The 19,519-nt window shown below is 56.0% G+C and overlaps 1 protein-coding gene across 1 annotated transcript in view; it reads right to left on the bottom strand.

Annotated features, from left to right (window-relative positions):
• Nucleotides 1-312: 312 nt before the first annotated feature.
• The window catches only part of PIGL (phosphatidylinositol glycan anchor biosynthesis class L), a 97,659-nt gene continuing 78,452 nt past the window's right edge, over nucleotides 313-19,519 (bottom strand). Inside the window, exons 4-7 of the mRNA XM_006138745.3 lie at nucleotides 18,049-18,116; nucleotides 9,157-9,188; nucleotides 3,338-3,471; nucleotides 313-1,274 (exon numbers count right to left, since the gene is read on the bottom strand). Of these exons, the coding sequence (XP_006138807.3) occupies nucleotides 1,176-1,274; nucleotides 3,338-3,471; nucleotides 9,157-9,188; nucleotides 18,049-18,116 (333 nt within the window). The 3' untranslated portion in view covers nucleotides 313-1,175. The remainder of the gene's footprint in view (nucleotides 1,275-3,337; nucleotides 3,472-9,156; nucleotides 9,189-18,048; nucleotides 18,117-19,519) is intronic.

Below are 19,519 nucleotides of genomic sequence, written 5' to 3'. Positions count from 1 at the left end.
GGATGAGGAGCCAGGAACTTGGGCTCTGACCCTGGCAGATTTACATACCTATCTCTACAGATGCTGTGAGTAATAACTGATGATGAGAGCAGAGGGCTGTATAAATGCTGAGTATTTAGCTTGCGCCAGGGTGACAGTCCTTTCAGATTCCAGTTATTACTAAGGTCTCTGTGTAGACTTAAAAATTACAAATATTTGAAAACTGGCTTCTCTGTCACTTACCTGCTGAATTTGTAGGCTGGAGAACCCAGAAACCCCCTCCCCCCAGGCAAGCTAAGAAGAAGGGGGCAGCTGTTCAAATGGTACATCAGGAATTTTTAGGTCTATATATTTAGACTGTCAAAGAACTGGCTGGCGCCTTTCTCACTTGTAACTTCATTCTTACACCTGCACATGCTGGTGGAAAACAGGTTCGGTTCAGTGGCTCTCCGAGACTTTGGAAGCAAGAATCAATGTTCGTGTTTCATGAGGTCCAGTCCAGAGTGAAGCTCACACCACAGGATGGCTGGGAGACTCGAGATGGAAAGAGCAATAAGATTTCAGTGCAATTATAATACTGTGTCATTTTAAATATTTTATTCCTAAAGTTTTGGCATTTCAGAGTCAGGAAGCCAGCCCTCCCTCAGCAGCAGGAGGTCCGGAGCGGTTTGGCGTTACAGCCAGAGGGCTGTGAGGATTCTGGTTCAAACCCAAGGGACAGTATCTTTGGACAAATCACTGTTAGTGCTTGACCTTCGCAGCAAAGGAAAAAGGGTAAAAGTCAGAATCACGAGGTGGTAATCGGGGCTTGGTCTCCTTAGGGAGACCTGTTGGTAAAGCCTATACAGTACATGATGTATCGTAAATATCTCCACGACTCTTATTTCCCCACTAATCAGACTCAGAGCAGTCGGATTTGCTGGTGGTCTAAGACCACTGACGCTATTACAAGGGGACAGTTCAGTAAGTGGTGGAGCCAGGCATCTCCCAGGCAAAGGGAGTCCAGAGGGAGGTAAATACCGTCTGGTTCTGCAGTCCGAAAGCTGCAGGGCACACAGGAGGTGGAGTTTGGTCGTCTCCTTGAGACAGCGAGGAAGAGCTTTCCGTAGTGCTTGGTTGGGCAGAGCCACCCTGTCCTTTGGCTCCCGTCTCGGTCTCTCAGTACCCCTGGAAATGCGTCTGATTCTCCTTTCCCCTCACAGAAGGGCAAGTGAATTGATCACCATAAAGCGTGAGAACAGCAGGTAGACGTAGCGGAACCAGAGCAGCTGGCTGTGATGGCACCTCATGGCTCGCTAGAAAGATAAAAACATGCCAGACAGCATTAGCCCTTCCAAGGCCCCTCAGCAGACAGGCCTGCCCGTAGCGCTCGCTGCTAGCTTCAGTGGAACCAGTCTCCAGGCCCCCCAAAGCCCAGCAGAGGCAGCTTAGCAGCAGCGGGCGTCGGACTAAACTCAACCAGCGCTAGACTGAAACAACGGGACTATTGGCAAGTGGGTGCAGGTGACCAGAAGTTGCTAGTTGAGGCCCATTTCATGCATTTACAGGACTGCTGGGGGGCAGGGAGGCAACTACCCTGGGCCCAGCAATTCAAAAAGGCCTGGGGCTAGCGGCTGCCACTAGTGCGGCAGCAGTGGTGCCTGGACCCCATGCCCTTGAAATGCTATACAGTGTGCTCCAGGTGGGACTGAAGGCCGGGCGGAGGGGCACTGTGTGGCCCAGGCGGTGCTAAGGGGGAGGGGGCACACTGCAGTCTGGGTGGGAGAGGCTACACTGTGGTCCGGGCGACGCTCAGGGAGAGGGCGCACACTGTGGTCTGGGTGGTACCGAGGGGGAGGAGGAGCACTACAGACTGGGCGGAGCTTGGGGGGAGAGGATACACTGGGCCGGGCGATGCTGAGGTCTGGGAGGGAGGGGGCACACAGCAGTCCAGGTAATGCTGAGGGCTGGCTGCCTTCTGGTAGTGGGGGGCCAAACCTCCCCACAACTTTGCCCAGGGGCCTGGCAAGCCTGTCAGTCCCCCTGTGCATTTATGACATGCCAGTTGGAAGGTGAGTGGGAAGGGTGGACTCCAGGCTCGAGCAGCACAAGTAACCAGTGGTGCCCTTCTGGCTTGAATTATCGGAGGTGTTTGGGGAACTTTCTGCCGTCCCCTCCCAATGCGACAGTGCGGTGGGTGTTGCGTGTGGGTTAGCAGCACTGCTGGCTCTGTAACGTTGAGTGTACGGCGGGGGGAGCACAGATTTCACACAGCAGAATGACCCAATGTTGGCCCTAGGACAGGGCAACTTGCCAAGAGCCTGCTGACCCCACTACTCATGCAGTGCAGGGAGCAGACCAGGACAGGATACTGCAGGCTGGGAACTGTACTCTCTACCTACAGTTGCTGTATCAAAGATAAGGCCAAGTCTACACTAGGGGTGTGTCTAAACTACATGCCTCCGTCGACGGAGGCATGTAGATTAGCCAGATCGGCAGAGGGAAATGAAGCCGCGATTAAAATAATCGCGGCTTCATTTAAATTTAAATGGCTGCCCCGCTTTTCCGATCAGCTGTTTGTCGGCAGATCGGGGCAGTCTGGACGCGCCACGCTGACAAAGAAGCCTTTCTTGATCGGCACAGGTAAACCTGGTTTCACGAGGCATACCTGTGCTGATCAAGACAGGCTTCTTTGTCTGCGCGGCGCATCCAGACTGCCCCGATCTGCCGACAAACAGCTGATCGGCAGAGCGGGGCAGCCATTTAAATTTAAATGAAGCCGCGATTATTTTAATCGCGGCTTCATTTCCCTCTGCCGATCTGGCTAATCTACATGCCTCCATTGACGGAGGCATGTAGTTTAGACGTACCCTAGGGGAGAAAGTCAACCTATGATACGCAACTCCAGCTACGTGAATAGTGTAGCTGGAGTCGATGTACCTTAGGTCAAGTTTTTGTGGCATCTCCACTCCATGAGGTCGATGGGAGAAACTCCCCCGTCGACTTCCCTTACTCCTCACGACCCGGTGCAGTACTGGAGTCAATGGGGGTGCCATCAGTGGCTGATTTAGCAGGTCCTTACTAGACCCACTAAATCGAACCCAGGAGATGGATCTCTGCAGCATGGAGACAAGCCCTAAGTGTACACTTTGGCCGCCTAACGTCTAAGCTGCAAAGCTGCAACCCCGCCATTTGAATGACACATAGCGCAACTGGTCTCGACAAGCAAATAGTCCTAAAAGCAAGTCCACGACTGTCGGGAATGTGCAATTACCCTCCACGGGCAGCACGTGTATTAATAAGTTTTACACTTTGGGTTGAAGCCCCCTCAATGATTCTGAAATGCCCCACCCGGTGGGGCGGGAACAATGCATCTCACCATGGCTCGTTCAGACTCCTCCTTTGTTAGTATGAAGAGAACATCCCGGGATTGGAGGCAGCTAATGGGCACGTCCAGGACGGAGATGTACTTCCGGAGGAGGTTTACTGACTTGAGCGCAAGGACCCGGCACCCTGAGCAGAGAAAGAGGAGAAAGAATGCAAGACAATTACAAATGCACGGCCCCGCGGGGGTAGGCACAGCCGCCAGGCTCCTGTCTGTCTGCCCCCCGGAGTCCAAATTCTGTCAACCTACTTTTGGGCCGTGCAAATTTCTATTCAGTTCTCTCTGCTTCTTAGCTCTTCTGCTGAGGTCAAACACGGATTCCCAAGAAGACCCTGGGTCTGAAGGGTGAATGTCTTATTACAACCTCGGTTCTTTCTGAACTTGGGCTCAGCACTGTTCCCATGGGAAAGACTGCCAACCCTGTCTCGTGCAGGTAGTTAGACAAGCACCCTCGGTTCATTTGACGGGACAGATGCTTTGCTGCAGAAATGAGTGTTTCCGGGTTCAAGGAGGACTGCATCAGCTCTTATCCCAGGCAGGTGGGTTCATGCTAGCCATCTCCTGGACGTTTGTCCTGCAGGAGTGAAAGGAGCATGAAGAACGGGGGCTCGTTTCTTTCCCCTGTGTCTAAGGACTCTCTGAACTCAAAAGTTAACAGGTGAATTTATTTCATGGCTAACCTGTGTTTGCTGATGGTGCCATTAAGGAACCGGAGCTCTTTGGAAGTACCTGGAGATTACCTGCCACTCCAGAGGCTGCAGTTATGCTCCCTGATCAGGCATTTGAGAGTGACAGATGAGAACGGAGTCGTTGTAGGATTTGCAGTCAGATGCAATGCACTGGGCCCCTGCCGTCTGAATGAAACCGGGAAGGGAGGGCGCAAAGGGAAGGCCGAACTGTCACAAAGTCTGTGTCGCTTTAACCCCGGAGACGCCAAGACTGCATGTGTCATGCTGCTGTCGTGAGGACTGAGCTCCCTCCCCCTTGGCCGCCTGCCCTGACGCGGCCCGAGGATCACAAAGCGAACAAGAGGGAAGTGGGAGGTTCTCTCACAAATGGGAGTCGCTCCCCGTTTGCTGAGGCTTGACTGACTCAAGACGGAGAGAGAAGAGACCCCCTCCTCCTGAAAGACCCCAGGGAACGTGCATTTGCCATTCTTGGGGGGCTGCCCTTGTGCTGTGAGTTCTTACTAAGCGGCTGGGACACTCCCACTGATTTCACACGTTAGTTTCACTAAAACCCATCCCAGTGGCTCAGGGCCAGGGTGGGAAAGCAAGAGCTCTTGTTTGTGCCCAGCGCGGGCTAGCTGTGGGTTTCCCGGAGAGACAGGGAGAAGCCACGCAAAGGTCTCCACGGTGGAGAACGAGGGAGCAGCCTGTCGGTATGACGTTTAGAAGGAAGCTGTGGAATATTCTGAGGACCAAAGAACGGAGACGAGGCAAGGCCCCCAACTTTCTCCAGCCTCACAAATGAGGTGGTGCGTGTGCTTGACCCTATTCCTACGAGTGGCACCACCCCACTTCCTAGTTTTGCTCTTATTTCATCAGAGGTCATCAATGAAAGAACATGGCCTTTTCCTTTCCTACACCCTCCTTCCAGGCCCCTCAATTCCTCTTCCTCTCTCCAAAGGAAAGGTGAAGGGATTTTCCCTACCGTACCTCCTCTATTTCCTTTTCTACAAGAACCCTAATTGTTCCTGCTTTTGCATTAGACCCCGCTGATGAGATGATTTTCTGCCTAGGTTATGACCAAAGCTTGGCCAACACAATCTAACTAGATCAGCATTAACCTCTCTCCCAGCCTTCTTTCTGGAAGGGTTTGCAGCTGCATTGCTCCCGCGGGCTCAGTCGCTGGCAGGCTCGAGAGAGCAGAGAGAGCTCTCAGCAATACCTTCCGCAGCTTTGGGGGCAGAGCTAGTGGGTCAGAGGGCAATGGAAGGTTTCTGCCCTAACCCAATGGCACTAGAGTAGAGAGTGCTCCAAGGTAGCTGATCTGGAGTTTTCCTAGAAGTTCGCAAGCTGCTGCGGGCTCTGAGGTGAGGGAGGAAGGCTGAGGTTAGTCTGCACTGTAGCAGATAAGGCAGAGTAAATATCGTCTAGATTAAGGAGATTGTTGATACGGACATTAGAAAACGAGCCAGGTCCTAAAGAGACGCTTCCAGCAGATGGCGCTCTCCAATGGTAATCGCAGATGGAAGAAAGCAGCCCCCAGCTACTAACTAGAGCTCCAGTGAGCCAGCCATCAGCCCCCAGCTACTAACTAGAGCTCCAGTGAGCCAGCCATCAGCCCCCAGCTACTAACTAGAGCTCCAGTGAGCCAGCCATCAGCCCCCAGGTACTAACTAGAGCTCCAGTGAGCCAGCCATCAGCCCCCAGGTACTAACTAGTGCTCTAGTGAGCCAGCCGGCAGCCCCCAGCTACTAACTAGAGCTCCAGTGAGCCAGCCGGCAGCCCCCAGGTACTAACTAGTGCTCCAGTGAGCCAGCCAGCAGCCCCCAGCTACTAACTAGTGCTCCAGTGAGCCAGCCAGCAGCCCCCAGCTACTAACTAGTGCTCTAGTGAGCCAGCCGGCAGCCCCCAGCTACTAACTAGTGCTCTAGTGAGCCAGCCGGCAGCCCCCAGCTACTAACTAGTGCTCCAGTGAGCCAGCCATCAGCCCCCAGCTACTAACTAGAGCTCCAGTGAGCCAGCCATCAGCCCCCAGGTACTAACTAGAGCTCCAGTGAGCCAGCCGGCAGCCCCGAGGTACTAACTAGAGCTCCAGTGAGCCAGCCGGCAGCCCCCACGTACTAACTAGAGCTCCAGTGAGCCAGCTGGCAGCCCCCAGGTACTAACTAGAGCTCCAGTGAGCCAGCCGGCAGCCCCCAGGTACTAACTAGAGCTCCAGTGAGCCAGCCATCAGCCCCCAGGTACTAACTAGAGCTCCAGTGAGCCAGCCATCAGCCCCCAGCTACTAACTAGTGCTCCAGTGAGCCAGCCAGCAGCCCCCAGCTACTAACTAGTGCTCTAGTGAGCCAGCCGGCAGCCCCCAGCTACTAACTAGTGCTCTAGTGAGCCAGCCGGCAGCCCCCAGCTACTAACTAGTGCTCCAGTGAGCCAGCCATCAGCCCCCAGCTACTAACTAGAGCTCCAGTGAGCCAGCCGGCAGCCCCCAGGTACTAACTAGAGCTCCAGTGAGCCAGCCGGCAGCCCCCACGTACTAACTAGAGCTCCAGTGAGCCGGCTGGCAGCCCCCACGTACTAACTAGAGTTCCAGTGAGCCAGCCATCAGCCCCCAGCTACTAACTAGAGCTCCAGTGAGCCAGCCATCAGCCCCCAGCTACTAACTAGAGCTCCAGTGAGCCGGCTGGCAGCCCCAGGTACTAACTAGAGCTCCAGTGAGCCGGCCGGCAGCCCCCAGCTACTAACTAGAGCTCCAGTGAGCCAGCCATCAGCCCCCAGCTACTAACTAGAGCTCCAGTGAGCCGGCTGGCAGCCCCCAGGTACTAACTAGAGCTCCAGTGAGCCGGCCGGCAGCCCCCAGCTACTAACTAGAGCTCCAGTGAGCCGGCCGGCAGCCCCCAGCTACTAACTAGAGCTCCAGTGAGCCGGCCGGCAGCCCCCAGGTACTAACTAGAGCTCCAGTGAGCCAGCCATCAGCCCCCAGCTACTAACTAGAGCTCCAGTGAGCCGGCCGGCAGCCCCCAGGTACTAACTAGAGCTCCAGTGAGCCGGCCGGCAGCCTGCTTTTCAGCACATTCAGCGTGTTGGAGCCGTGCCATGGACCTGGGGCCCATGCTGGTGAAGAGGCGGCAATCCAGGGGAAGGCCAGCCTGGTAGAGGTCACCGTGCTGTCCCTGCAGCAGGTGGCTGGGGCAGAGGGGCCTGATGTCGGTAAGGCTCTAACCTCACTCCAGACCCGCGTTTAACTTCCGGCTCATCGCCCCGGTCGCTGCCGGCGCCGCGGGAAGCCTTGGGGGCCGCTCCATGCTGCGAAGGCAGCTCCCACGGAAGGGACGGCCTTGCGGCTTGAAGGGGCTGGGTGGGGCGGAACGTGGCTTCCCTTCATTTACCCCCAAGAAAGCCAATTATTCTGCTGCTCTTTCACCCCAGGACTTGTGGAGCCTCCTGAAATGGCCCTGGAGAGCTGCAGGCACGTGCCCTGTGCGTGTGCAATCCAGCAACACCCACCCAGTCTGTAATCCCAGCTACGGAGACTCAAGAAAGCCTGGCCCCTCGGCTCCATTCTGTGTTCAGTCAACAGGGAGGGGGGTGGGGAACTTGCTGCTTGACCCCAGAGGCCGCCAAGTGTAGAAATCTGCTGACTGAAGGGACCTGGATTGTGCCCTGCTGCTCCACGTTCCCATCAGCCACCTGTTTGCCACTATAGTAGGGAGTGCTATAAACGGCTGTGAGGGCCTTTTCCCTTCCCGGCTGGCTCTTTCTGAGACGCGGCAGAGCCGCTGGACTCACAGCGGCAAGGCTGGAAAGAGGGATGGCCTAGGTCTCCAAGGCGGGGCGCTCTCCGGAGGAAGACTCCTGCTCCATTCCCTCAAGAAATACGAACTCGCTGTGTCCTGTGCTTCCCGGCTCGCTCCCTGCTAGGGGAGCGCAAAACCCCCTGCAAGAGCAGCTCGGGCGGCCCTGCTGGCTGACGTCCCTTAGCCCCGCATGGGAAGAACGTAGGCAGCCGTAAGGAGCTGTTTGTATCGGCGACACAACGAGGGTCGTGAGGAGCCGCCCGGAGACCCCTTCAAATGAGACCAGGCGATGAAATGAAGCTGGTAGGGAACAGCCCCGGGTGGGAAGGGCTCAGAGACTCCCAGCACTTCCTGCCAGCCAGGGGAAAAGAAAGGGACTGTCCAAGTGGAGCTACTGATGGGCCTGTTCCTGTGACTCCCTCAGGCAAAGGCCTGGGGAGGCCCCGAGGCCAGATTTACGCCGGGAGCGGTAGCGTGGCCCTGTTAGCTAGTGGAGCAGCTGCTGGAGGCCTGCAGCCCCGTGCGCTGGGCTCTGGAAGGAAGCAGGCTCTTAGCAGAGCTCCCTCTGGCAGGGGGCTTGCGCTGCTCCGGCTGGCTGGGATGGATTTTGGATGCTGGGTGGGGCTGACAGGACTGGTTGGGACCTCTGTGCCCCGGGGCAGTGACTGATTCCTTGCCAGAGCAGATCTGTGCGTGGGGGCAGGGGGGAGGGAGATACGGGCTGAGGCATCAGAGGCGGGTCTGAGGGAGCGCGTTGCTCTTCCCACCCTGTGCTCTGGCTCCTGCTGTCCCATAGCGCGGACAAGAGCCTGTGCTGAGGCTACAGCGGACCAGGCCCCCGCTAGCACCCCCAGTGGTTTTAAGAGGGGCACCGCATAGTGCCCAGGGAGGGAGGGACTGACCCAGGCTAATCAGCCGGGCCTGAGTTTCCACTTGGCCACAAAACCTCACGCAGCAGTGACGCGAGTTCTCCAGCTGCTGGCACGGCAAGCCCCTCCTCACCTTCACGTTGGTGTAACTAACACCAGGCGATCCGCGAGGACGGGCGAGGGAGGCGAGGCAGAGCCCGGCAGCCGCTGTGTGCACATGGCAAGAGGCCAAGAAGCAGAACTGGGGTCCACAACCCAGCCAGGTCAAGCGCCCGGGGAGGAGAGGGCGCCGCTGAGCCGAAGCCAGCTCCCTGGGGCGGCCGGCCCGAGGCCAGGCCACAAAGGGCTGTCCGGGAGCGCGGGCGCAGGGAAAAGCACGAAAGAGCAACGAGGCGTCAGCTGCAGGTTTCGTTCGTGCTGCGAAGAGGGGGGGTATCCCAGGGGGCTTGGTCAGACCGTGGTTTGTTCCCACCCGTGTGACGTACCTTCCGGTAACTTCTCCGCTGAGCGCAGGTGCCTGTGAATTGAAACACACCATGGTGAACAGACAGCGAGGCCACACAAACCCTTCCTTAAACACAGTAAGCACTAAGGGCTCTCACACGCACAGACACAGCCTCTAAAAGCAGCTTTCTGGAGCAGACGCTGGATGTTCCCCCTCCGCCTGACACTGGACGGCGGCAGGTTTGGTTCCCCCCATGAAATGGCTCCTACTTCATCGCTGCTTTCCTTGTCCTCCCTGCAGCGTGGCTGGGGGCAGGGCACACGCCCCCGCCCCCGCCCCTGCCCAACGGGCTCGCCACCAGCTTGCGTTACAATGCAGGAAGCTCTGCAAGATGCCACCAGTTCTCACTTGTTCATCAGGGTCCCTACTGGCAGCAGCTCAACAAAAATACCGGACTCACTTGCCATGACACCCCAATCCACATCACCTCCTACTGAGAAACCCCCGGCCAGTTCTATTTCTCATTTCTAGTTTCTCCATGTGTTTCCCGAACAGAAAGCTCAAAGACTGGACTGTCCGGTTCAAACCCGGACCCCTGGCCAGCCTATCAGCAAGCTGCGCGTGCGAGCCAGGCTTCCTGGCCCACGCCGGCAGGGCTCTGCACGTTTAACCTAATCCGGTCACCGCCCACAGCCATCCGGCTTTCCAGCGCTGGATCCAGACTGGGAAGAGACGCTGGTTCCAGCCTGGCCAGGGGTGGCTGCTCCCTTTTCTGCTCAGTGCCAGGCTGCAGGTTTAGCAACGTCGTTCGGGGGAGAGGTGCCCCATGAGAGAGCCCAGCAGACTCTAGTTACCCCCAAAGCTGGGCCCCTCCCCCCATGGGCCTCTCAAAAGGGAAAACAAGCCCTTGAGAGAGCAGAAACGGGGCCCGAGCCCCATGCAGATCACACCGGGGCGCAATGGATCTGTGGGGCCGAGTGGGAGTCCCGCTGCAGGGCGGTTAACCCCATTCCCCTGTAACGTTCTCGTCTTTCCTGCTTCGGCGCTGCCCTTCCCCCAGCGCGCAGCTCACACCAGCTAACACTCATCACACCCTTTACATCCCTGCTGCTTCGGGCCCGGCCCGTTTCCAGCAGATGGCAGCAGGAGTTGTTACAGAGCAAGGCTGGTTCTTGCTGAAAGGAAAACCCGAATAGGAAAGGGAGGGTTGGGGGGACCTAGCTCCTTAGCCCCGAGTAAGGCTGCCAGAGGCTGGGAGCTGCTCTTGCCGGGTGTGCTGCATGTGTAAATCAACCCGGGCACAAGTGTATCATGTGCACCTGAGTCATGTTCAACGCGCGCTGAGCTCCGGTGCCGCTGGGTGTCGAGGAAAGGGATCAGCCACACGGCACAGACAGAACAGGAAGTGCTGCGTGACGAATACACAAAGCCAAGGCAGACACGCAGGCCCTGCCCGTTCCCAACAGCAGCCATCCGGCAACCGCTGCCCAGCTACCCGCGTTCTCCCGGCAACGCTCTCCCCTTCCCCAGAGACCAAGAGCCAGGGCGCGGCAGCCTAGGGAGCTGGAACCAGCCCGTGTAATTCTCCCAGTCCCCTCCGCTCCCGGTAAAGTCCCACTGGCCAGAGCCCCCTTGCTGGGCTGCCTGCCCTGGCACCCGGAGACACGAAAGGCAAAGGGATGCTTCAGGGAATGAGCAGAGCTGTCCCCCGTGCTCTGACCTGGGGCACTGCATCCCCCCCCATGTTCCGACCTGGGGCACTGCATCCCCCTGCCCCCCGTGCTCCGACCTGGGGCACTGCATCCCCCTGCCCCCCGTGCTCCGACCTGGGGCACTGCATCCCCCTCCCCCCCAATGCTCTGACCTGGGGCACTGCATCCCCCTGTGCTCCGACCTGGGGCACTGCATCCCCCTGTGCTCCGACCTGGGGCACTGCATCCTTCTCTGTTCCAGCCTGGGGCACTGCATTCCCCATCCCCTGCTTCACCCTGGAAGCGTTGCTCTATTGCTGTCATTACTTCCATCTCGCGTGCTCCAGTGCAATGTTAGGGTACGTCTAAACTACATGCCTCCGTCGACGGGGCACTGCACTGGTTTCATGAGGCTTACCTGTGCCGATCAAAAAAGGTTTCTTTGTCGGCGCGGCGCGTCCAGACTGCCCCGATCTGCCGACAAACAGCTGATCGGCAGAGCGGGGCAGCCATTTAAATTTAAATGAAGCCGCGATTATTTTAATCGCGGCTTCATTTCCCTCTGCCGATCTGGCTAATCTACATGCCTCCGTCGACGGAGGCATGTAGTCTAGACACACCCTAACTGTAAAGGACACGTGGCTGTAATGCCTCAGAGAAATCAACAGGCTCACCCGTTCCTACCCCCAAGGGCTGTAGCTGGGACTGCTCTGTGCTAGCAGAGAAAGCAAGAGGGGAGGCAAAGCTCTAGCTCCCCCTTGAGCCCCTATCTACTAAGAAATACTCCTCCCCAACTCAATCGTCCAGCCCCTCCGGCAGCTCTCTCCAGGGAACCCTTGCAAGCAAGGGAGAGGCTGCAGCTTGGTGCTGCCATTTGGGGAGCGTTGTGCTACAGACTGGACTTGCTGCGCTGGCGGCGGAAGAGTCTGGCATGAGGTCATGACAAGGGAAGATACAAATGGGATCCCTCGGGAGCTCTGTCCACGGCCTGGGTCCTGCAGGACTTGAGGAGGGTTCTTATTCTGAAGTGATGCTGCCACAGACCTGGTGCTGAAACTCGTCCCAAGCACCAAACTGCCCCAGCCCAATTTCCAGGCCGAGAGGGCGCTGGCTGTTCTCCTCTGTTCTGCTAGAGGCAAGCTCTGAGACAGGAACTCTTGGGACTCCACAGCCCCTGCTGGGGAAGGGGGAGGAAAGGCAGGATCCCGGCAGCAGAGGATTCAAAGAGCCTCTGAAGTCCCGCAAGGAACCCGTTCATTAAACAGTTCCTGAGATTCCCCAGGGTCCTGCAGCCTCAGCTCCCCTTAGTTTTACTCAGTCAATACACAGGCAACCTCTCAGTGCGTAAGCCAGCTCCTGAGCTGCCCTGACCACCAGCCACATCCAGGAAAACCACCAGAGAGTGAGAAGCGAATGAGGATTTTAGGGTTTGGCCCACGGGGAACTTGGAGAAAAGGGCGCTGCACTGAGGGACGCAGAGTCACGGTCCCTCCTCTGCACAGAGAGAAACTGTTCCATGAAATCCAGGACTCAGTCTAAAAAGGGCCCCCTCTGAGAAAGAGAAAACCTTACCCTGTGTTCCCTGGGCTGTCTGCGAAGGCGCATGGGGACACGCACTGCCTGCTAGCCTGCAAACCGTGCGTCTTTACCACGCAGCTGGGGTTCCGTTTAGGTTCCTGTCCTCTAATCTGCCCTGTTAATCAGATGAAATCGACGTGGAGCAGGAAGTGCAGCCAGTCTCCTAGGAGCCCCGGAGATGTTACAGACAGCAAGAGATTTGCCAGATGTTGGATGTTTACAATCCGACACACCTCCCCCACCCTACTGCACCGGCCAGCTGCATTTTCCCTGCCCTGAACTGCACCAGGGAGGCCCAACACGGCGGGACAGTCGTACAAGCGGCGCTCATTCCTAGCTTAGCACAGAGCATGGGCCTCGCCACTCGGAAGACGGGCTGAGCCAGGGAGCTGCCAGTTCACAAACGAGGGAGCTGCTTCGCGGGGGTGGCCTGGAAGGCTGCAGCGTCCATCAGCCGCACATACTGCTAAAGTCTTAATGATCTGGGGGAGGCCATTCCCCGAGGGCCGTTTTCCTGTTGTTTGCGCAGGGTCATCGTTACCAAGGAAACAGCTTTGCTGAGGATGGACAAACTCAGTGCCTCCTGCTCAGTTTGTGTTTCTGACTCAGCAGGAGGCACAAGGAAGACGGAGGAAGGGGCTGGAAGCAGGAAAGAGGCGAGATTCCGAAAGGGCATTTACAAGCTGGTGATCAGGGTGACGTGTGACAGCCATGGGGTGGCTTCTCCAAGGAAGGGGGGAAGCAAACAGTCTGGACAGAGCACTAGACAGATAGCGGGAGACCTTTCGCTGGGCTGCCTGGGACCTTAGATGGCAGGCCTGTCTCTAACCTCCTTGATTCTCCCTGTGTCCTAGGAAAGCCGGCCAAGTACAGCACAGAACACCCTCTGCTCTGCAGGCCGGCCGGCAGCAGGAGGGCCCAGCACCGGAAGGAAAATGCTCAGGCCTCCGCGGTTTTTCCTTTCAAAGTCTCGTCACCCCGTGAGATTGGAGCTAGCAACCGAATCCCTCCGAATGAGCCGCCCAGGAAAACCTTCTCCAGGAGGCGCCAAGAGGCTTCCAGGAGAGGGGAGGAGAGCGACATGGGAAGCCATAAGGCTGCATTATGTTTGCCTTTGCATGGGGTAAATCAGGAGTAATGCCATGGAAATGAATGGGGCACGGCCGTGTCAAAGGGAGGTAAGATCAGACGCGGGCCCACGCTCTCTTTCGGTGAGGGAAGAGTGGGTGTCCAGTACAAAGGGGGCGGGGTGCCACGTGTCCCCCTCCACCTAATCATCTGTAGAACCTGCCACCAGACTGTACAAATCCAGCCTGAGCTGGGGTTCCAACGGCATCAGGCAACTCCGCAGTCTGCAGCCTCAAAGGGCGTTTGGCCTGCAGGGTTTGCGGTTAGCAGACATTGGGGATACCTATTTGAAGTTGCATGTAATGAAGCTCGGTACCCGAGTACGTCTCAGACTCGGGGCCATGAGCGTGGGACAGGAAATACCTTCTTCTTTGGGGCACGTGTCCAAAATACAAATCAGCTTTCCCATGGCATAGTGAAGATCCAAGCCGGGCACCTCACCACCACAATGCTTCAAGGGCACGCAACCGGCATCAATGAGAAAACCCGAAGCTCCACACGGCTCCCCTTAGAACTCGCCCCGGAGTTTACAGCCATCTGGAAGCAAACTGGAGGAGTCAGATCATTCTTCCGAATGGAACTGACAAGAATTGCTCAACTAATGGTACCCTGATGTCGCTTTTTACGTGGCATCGTTGATATACGTTTTATGGATGCAGTTGCTATAACAACATAATGCACAGTGGTTAAATATAGCAACTCCTATTTTCCACTCAGTTTGCTCTGCCCTCCACGGAGAAGGGATTGGTCTTTCGTATTCCACACGGGGAGAGAGGGCTTTCACTGGAGGAAGGGGGGTGCAGGCCCCAGAACAGAGTGTTCCATTTTCTCTTAAGCGGACAAAGCATCCATTTGCCAGGCAGGAGGATCTGTTCCAAGTGGAAATGCTCCATGAGTCATGCAAACCAGTCACCTTGATGCCATCCATGATGGGTGTGAAACCCCATCTTTAGGAAACAAAAATGCTTCTAAGCATCCTCTTCTAAACGATGCGTTCTCATGCACTTCATCAGTTCTCAGTTAGCCTCACGGTGCGGGGGGACCAGGCACCCCCTGGGATAGGCACCGTGCAAGAGAGCAAGCGCCCTCGCCAGTCACTGCTGACAAGCCAATAGCCTCGTGTTAACAGAAGGTTTTCTCATGGTCACCTCCCATCTTGTTCATGACGGGTTGGAGTCGTCTCCCATTTCTGATCCAAAAGTCTCTGTGGAAACGGCAGGAATCGCTTGTGAGGAGCAGGTGGCATGTGAAGATAGCGCAGATGTATTGTTAGCTGACTTCAGTGCAATACAACGATCAGTCCCATTCTTCTCTTCTGTTCCTCATTTTCCACCGCCCTGTCTCTCAGCTGGAAGGTGGAAATAACTCTTGTAATACAACTAGCTTGCTCTTCCTGGACCAGCAGCAGGAGCTGCGTGGCCACCGGTCAGCCACGGAGCACGGAACGATAAGCTTGCTATGAAACGAAGCCAACTAGTGCCATGTGATGGGTGTAAAACGAGTCTGATGAGTCTCCGATCAGCCACAGGTGCCACTCCCCCCCAAAAGGCTGTGTACTTGGCAGTCTCCGCAATGGGCAATGAAGATTCAACCTCATGTCCTTTAGATTCTGAAGTTTCGGCTGGAGCCGGGGGCAGGGTGGGATAACGTTTGCTGCTGTTCTCCAAACCGGGCCTGTTTGTGGGAGGATTTCAGCTTCCAGGACCTATCCCTTTGCAGGAGCAGAGCCTCACATGCTCACACGTTTCAACGGTAAAAACTGGGATACGGCTGGTGGCTTAATATCTGAGCCATCAGGGACCTGGAGCTCTGCAAAAGGGGAGGGACCATGGTGCATCTCTGAAGTCCCCTCTCTGAACAGTGACACGCGGCACGTTCCAGCCCCTCTTGGCCAGAGAAAGGGCTCCTGGAACATGGGGCTCTGGAGCGTGGTGGGGAGAAGAGAGGGCTCTTTCCGGACTTCCTTCCAAGGAATCCTCAAGCGCTGGCACCGGAAGAAGATGGGGTGGGACTTTGTCTAGCTTTTCATTCTTTTTCATGTGAAAATAATTTTGTAAAAGAAGTCTCTTTTCTGTGGGTGTAGGGCAGTGGTCCCCAACCTTTTGGGGCTGCCGGGCGCCTGGGGGCAGGGCCACGCATGCGCCGTGCGCCCAGGACCCAGGGCGCAAGAATGGCTCGGGTCGGCCGTGGTCACTAGGCGGGTGCACATAAATGCCCCGGCGGGCGCCATGGCACCCACGGGCACCGCATTGGGGACCACTGGTGTAGGGGCTGCATTTGGAGTCCCCACAGGAGGACTGCAAGCAAAATGCTAACTGATGCTTTTTTGTTTCTTGCAGAAAAAGAAATCCTCGCCACTAGCCCTGGAATTTTATAGCGCTTCTCAAATCTGGGGCTTGGACACATGCAAGAGCAGCAGCTGGCCCAGCCACAAAAGCAGCATGACGGGAGCGCGGTGTGGGAGAGAATGAGGCAGATCTGCCCCAGAAGCGACAGGCTCAAACAGGGTGCAAAATCATGTAATTCTTTGGAAAAGCACCCCATGGACAGGACACCCTTTGAAAGGCTAACTTCCGGCTGGGAGGGTTTACTTGGGGGTGGCCCTGCTTTGAGCAGGAAGCTGGGCGACATGATCTCCTGAGCTCTCTTCCAAGTCTAATCTTCTATGTCAATCCAATAAAAATACCGTGAGACAGAGACAGGGACGGGAGAGGGTTAATCCAGCCCCTTTGCTGCTTTTTCCCCAATGCAATAATATTAGGGGGAGGGGGGCAGCTGGCAGGAACATCAGCACGTGTGAAAGGTCACCGCACATGCTCTGCAGCTCGCTCTGAAAGCTGTACGTGTGAGAACTCGTCAGGGCACAGGACCCATGAGTGATGTGGTCATGCTCTAGTTCCTCTGTCAGACGGGCTGCCAAAAAAAACCCCAACCCAAGCCGACGACACTACAAATAAAATGTAACCCCTCCAGAGCTGTGCGCCTGCCGGGTGCCGTGAATGAAAGCAGAGCGGCTCTGTAACTGGGCAGAAGAGACGCGTGCAGGCTGGCTACACAGCAAGAGATGGCAGTCAGGGACCAGTGTCTCTTCCCTTCGGACATTTTTCTAACCCCCTCTGAGCACCTGGGACACAGTTGTGCAGGACGCTCTGGTGAAAGTGCATGCACAACACAAAGTAGGAGTCAGTGCACTGACACAAAGGCCCAGATCAGGATCAGCAGAATAAAGGCTTGCAAGTCCACCCCGAGGGGCACCAGCAGAGAGCCCAGGAGGATGCACACACCACAAGTCGGGATGGAATAGTGCAGTTGATGAACCGATAAGCAAAAGCATTTAGGTTAATGCTACAGACCGCACACATTCCCCACCCTCTCGCCAGTACGTTTTAGCAGCCTGGCTCAGTCCTGGCTCCTGCCAGATCCAGGACCTACCCCTGCTGCGGCTTTGCATTTCAAGTGTATTAGGACTGGGGTGAGCAAGCAGCCCAGCTCAGTTCCGACTTGCGCCAGGTCCAGGACCTACCCCTACTGAAGCTCTGCATTTAAAGGCTGTGTCTAGACTGGCAAGTTTTTCCGCAAAAGCAGATGCTTTTGCGGAAAAACTTGCCAGCTGTCTACACTGGCCGCTTGAATTTCCGCAAGAACACTGACGATCTCATGTAAGAAATCAGTGCTTCTTGCAGAAATACTGTGCTGCTCCCATTCGGGCAAAAGTCCTTTTGCGCAGAAGGGCCAGTGTAGACAGCTCAGATTTGTTTTGTGCAAAAAAGCCCCGATCCCGAAAATGGCGATTGGGGCTTTTTTGCGGAAAAGTGCGTCTAGATTGGCCACGGATGCTTTTCCGCAAAAAGTACTTTTGTGGAAAAGCGTCCGTGCCAATCTAGATGCTCTTTTCCGCAAATGCTTTTAACGGAAAACTTTTCCGTTAAAAGCATTTGCGGAAAATCATGCCAGTCTAGACGTAGTGAGCGTGTATTAGGAGCGAGGCAGGCATACAGCCCGGCTCAGTTCCAGTTCATGCCAGGTCCGGGAGCTCATACCCGCCCCAGACAGGGGCTGCTACCAGTCCGTGCTACTGCCTCGCTATCAGAGGCAGCAGCACAGGGCGCCTGGCAGCTGGTCCGCAAGGGGGGCTGGTTTTTAAACTGGCTCCCCGCACGGACCAGCTCCCGCCTGGCACCCTGCACTGCTGCCTCTGATACAGAGGCAGCAGCATGGAGTGGCAGGGCCTCCTCGGGAATGGGGCCAGGGCGCACTGGCGGCCAAGCCTCACCCCTGCGGACTATAGAACAGTCGAGTAACCGATAAGAATTCATGGCTGTTCGGCTAACCGATATTTAACATCCCCAGTCATCAGTGCATTTGCAGAGTCTGGGGGAGTTCCCACAACTGGCATAGCAGTGAGGGTGCTGCAGGTCGGGACTGAGGGGCCCTGGGGAAGTCCACCGAGTCCTTGGCTCTAGCTAGTCACCATATGCACTCTGTTTCAAACAGCATTTCAGTCAGGCGCCTGGGGGCTGCTCGACACACTGTACCTTAGAGCAGCAAACAGGGCGATGTGGTTAGCGTGGCCACTCACTCCTCCCGCATCAAAGGTCACCACCTGCAAAAGACCCACAGCCCAGTTATTTACTAGAGGAGCAGGGGGGACAGTGAAAGGTCACCACTAAATTCTAGGGGGCTGGGCAGTTGTGCAACTCAGCAGGGTCGCCAGCCCGAAGCTGTCAGCGAGTCCTGTGTTTGTAGAGCACCTGCCACCTGGCCCATGATGAGGGCTCTGAGGTGCTGCAGTCATACAGAGGATACATGCGAATGAGGCAGGAAGATGAGACGTGTCACTTCCTGGCTATCAGGATACACGTTACTAACACGGTTCAGCTCTCGCAGTTCCTCAGAAGAAATGAACTCTTGTAAACTCATAGTTACTGGACGCAGGAGCATCTACTGCACAAGCCACTTCCTCCTGGAGTTGACACATTACTGGGTGGAACGTGAATTGCAGGGCAAGACCGTGCACTGCTAGGCCCTAGATCACAACATTATCTCTCAGGCAGGAACAGCAGGCTCCATAAAGCACTTTGCTGCCTCTACTGGGAATGTAGCCAGGTCTACACTAAAGGGGCAGGTCAAATCAAGATAAGCCACTCCAGATACGTTAATTACGTTGCTGCAGTTGACGTATCTGTTTCGAGTTTCCCCACCATCCCCACAGTGGGAGGCCGACAGGAGCAAAACATTCCTGTCAGTTTCCCTTACTCTTCACAGAAGCAGGAGTTCCAGCTGCTAGCAGGAGTGCCCTCTGACTTTGATTTAGTGAGTCTTAACTAGACTCACTAAATCAAACTCTGAAAGATCAATCGTGGCAGCAATGATCTTCAGTTTAGAGGATCACCTTATGAAAAACCAGCCTGTTACTGGAATAAAGTTATTTTAACCAACCAGATAACAGTGTCCCGTGTTTGGCTAAGGTTGGCTCTTGGTCAGGCTACATTACAACAGATTATGATTAGTCTGCACAGGAAAGCTTTTATTTCATTATTCAAGGTAGGGTGGGCTGTGGGCTCTAAAGACAAGGACTCCTCCCTGTGTCTCTTTTCTTGCCCAGCCTGTTCTGTCCCTTCACTACTAATAGGAAATGTCCCTGCCTTGCTTACTCACAACTGCGGCTGTCTCCAAATCAGTTTCACAGGCAACGCCCAAAGCACTGGGTAAAGGTGGAGGGAAGATCAAACAGTCTCCCCACCTGTTTTGCAACCTGCCGCTCCACCCCACAACAGGAAGAGCAGCCAAGGCATCCCTTTCAAACTCAGTGCATCTGTGAACAACCATCTGCGGCTAAATCTACACTGGCACTTTACAGTGCTGTCACTTTCTGGCTCACGGGTGTGAAACCCTCCCCCCCCGCCCCAGTGCCGCAGGTTACAGCACTGTGAAGTGCCAGTGAGAACCAGGCTACAGTTCTGGGAGCTGTGTTCCCACTACTGTTAGCTACTCCCCTTGGGGAAG

The sequence above is a fragment of the Pelodiscus sinensis genome, chromosome 21 (genome assembly GCF_049634645.1).
Source record: "Pelodiscus sinensis isolate JC-2024 chromosome 21, ASM4963464v1, whole genome shotgun sequence".
Taxonomy (NCBI): domain Eukaryota; kingdom Metazoa; phylum Chordata; order Testudines; family Trionychidae; genus Pelodiscus; species Pelodiscus sinensis.
Note: the sequence above shows the minus strand (reverse complement) of the source record. Positions and strands in the feature narration are given on the sequence as shown.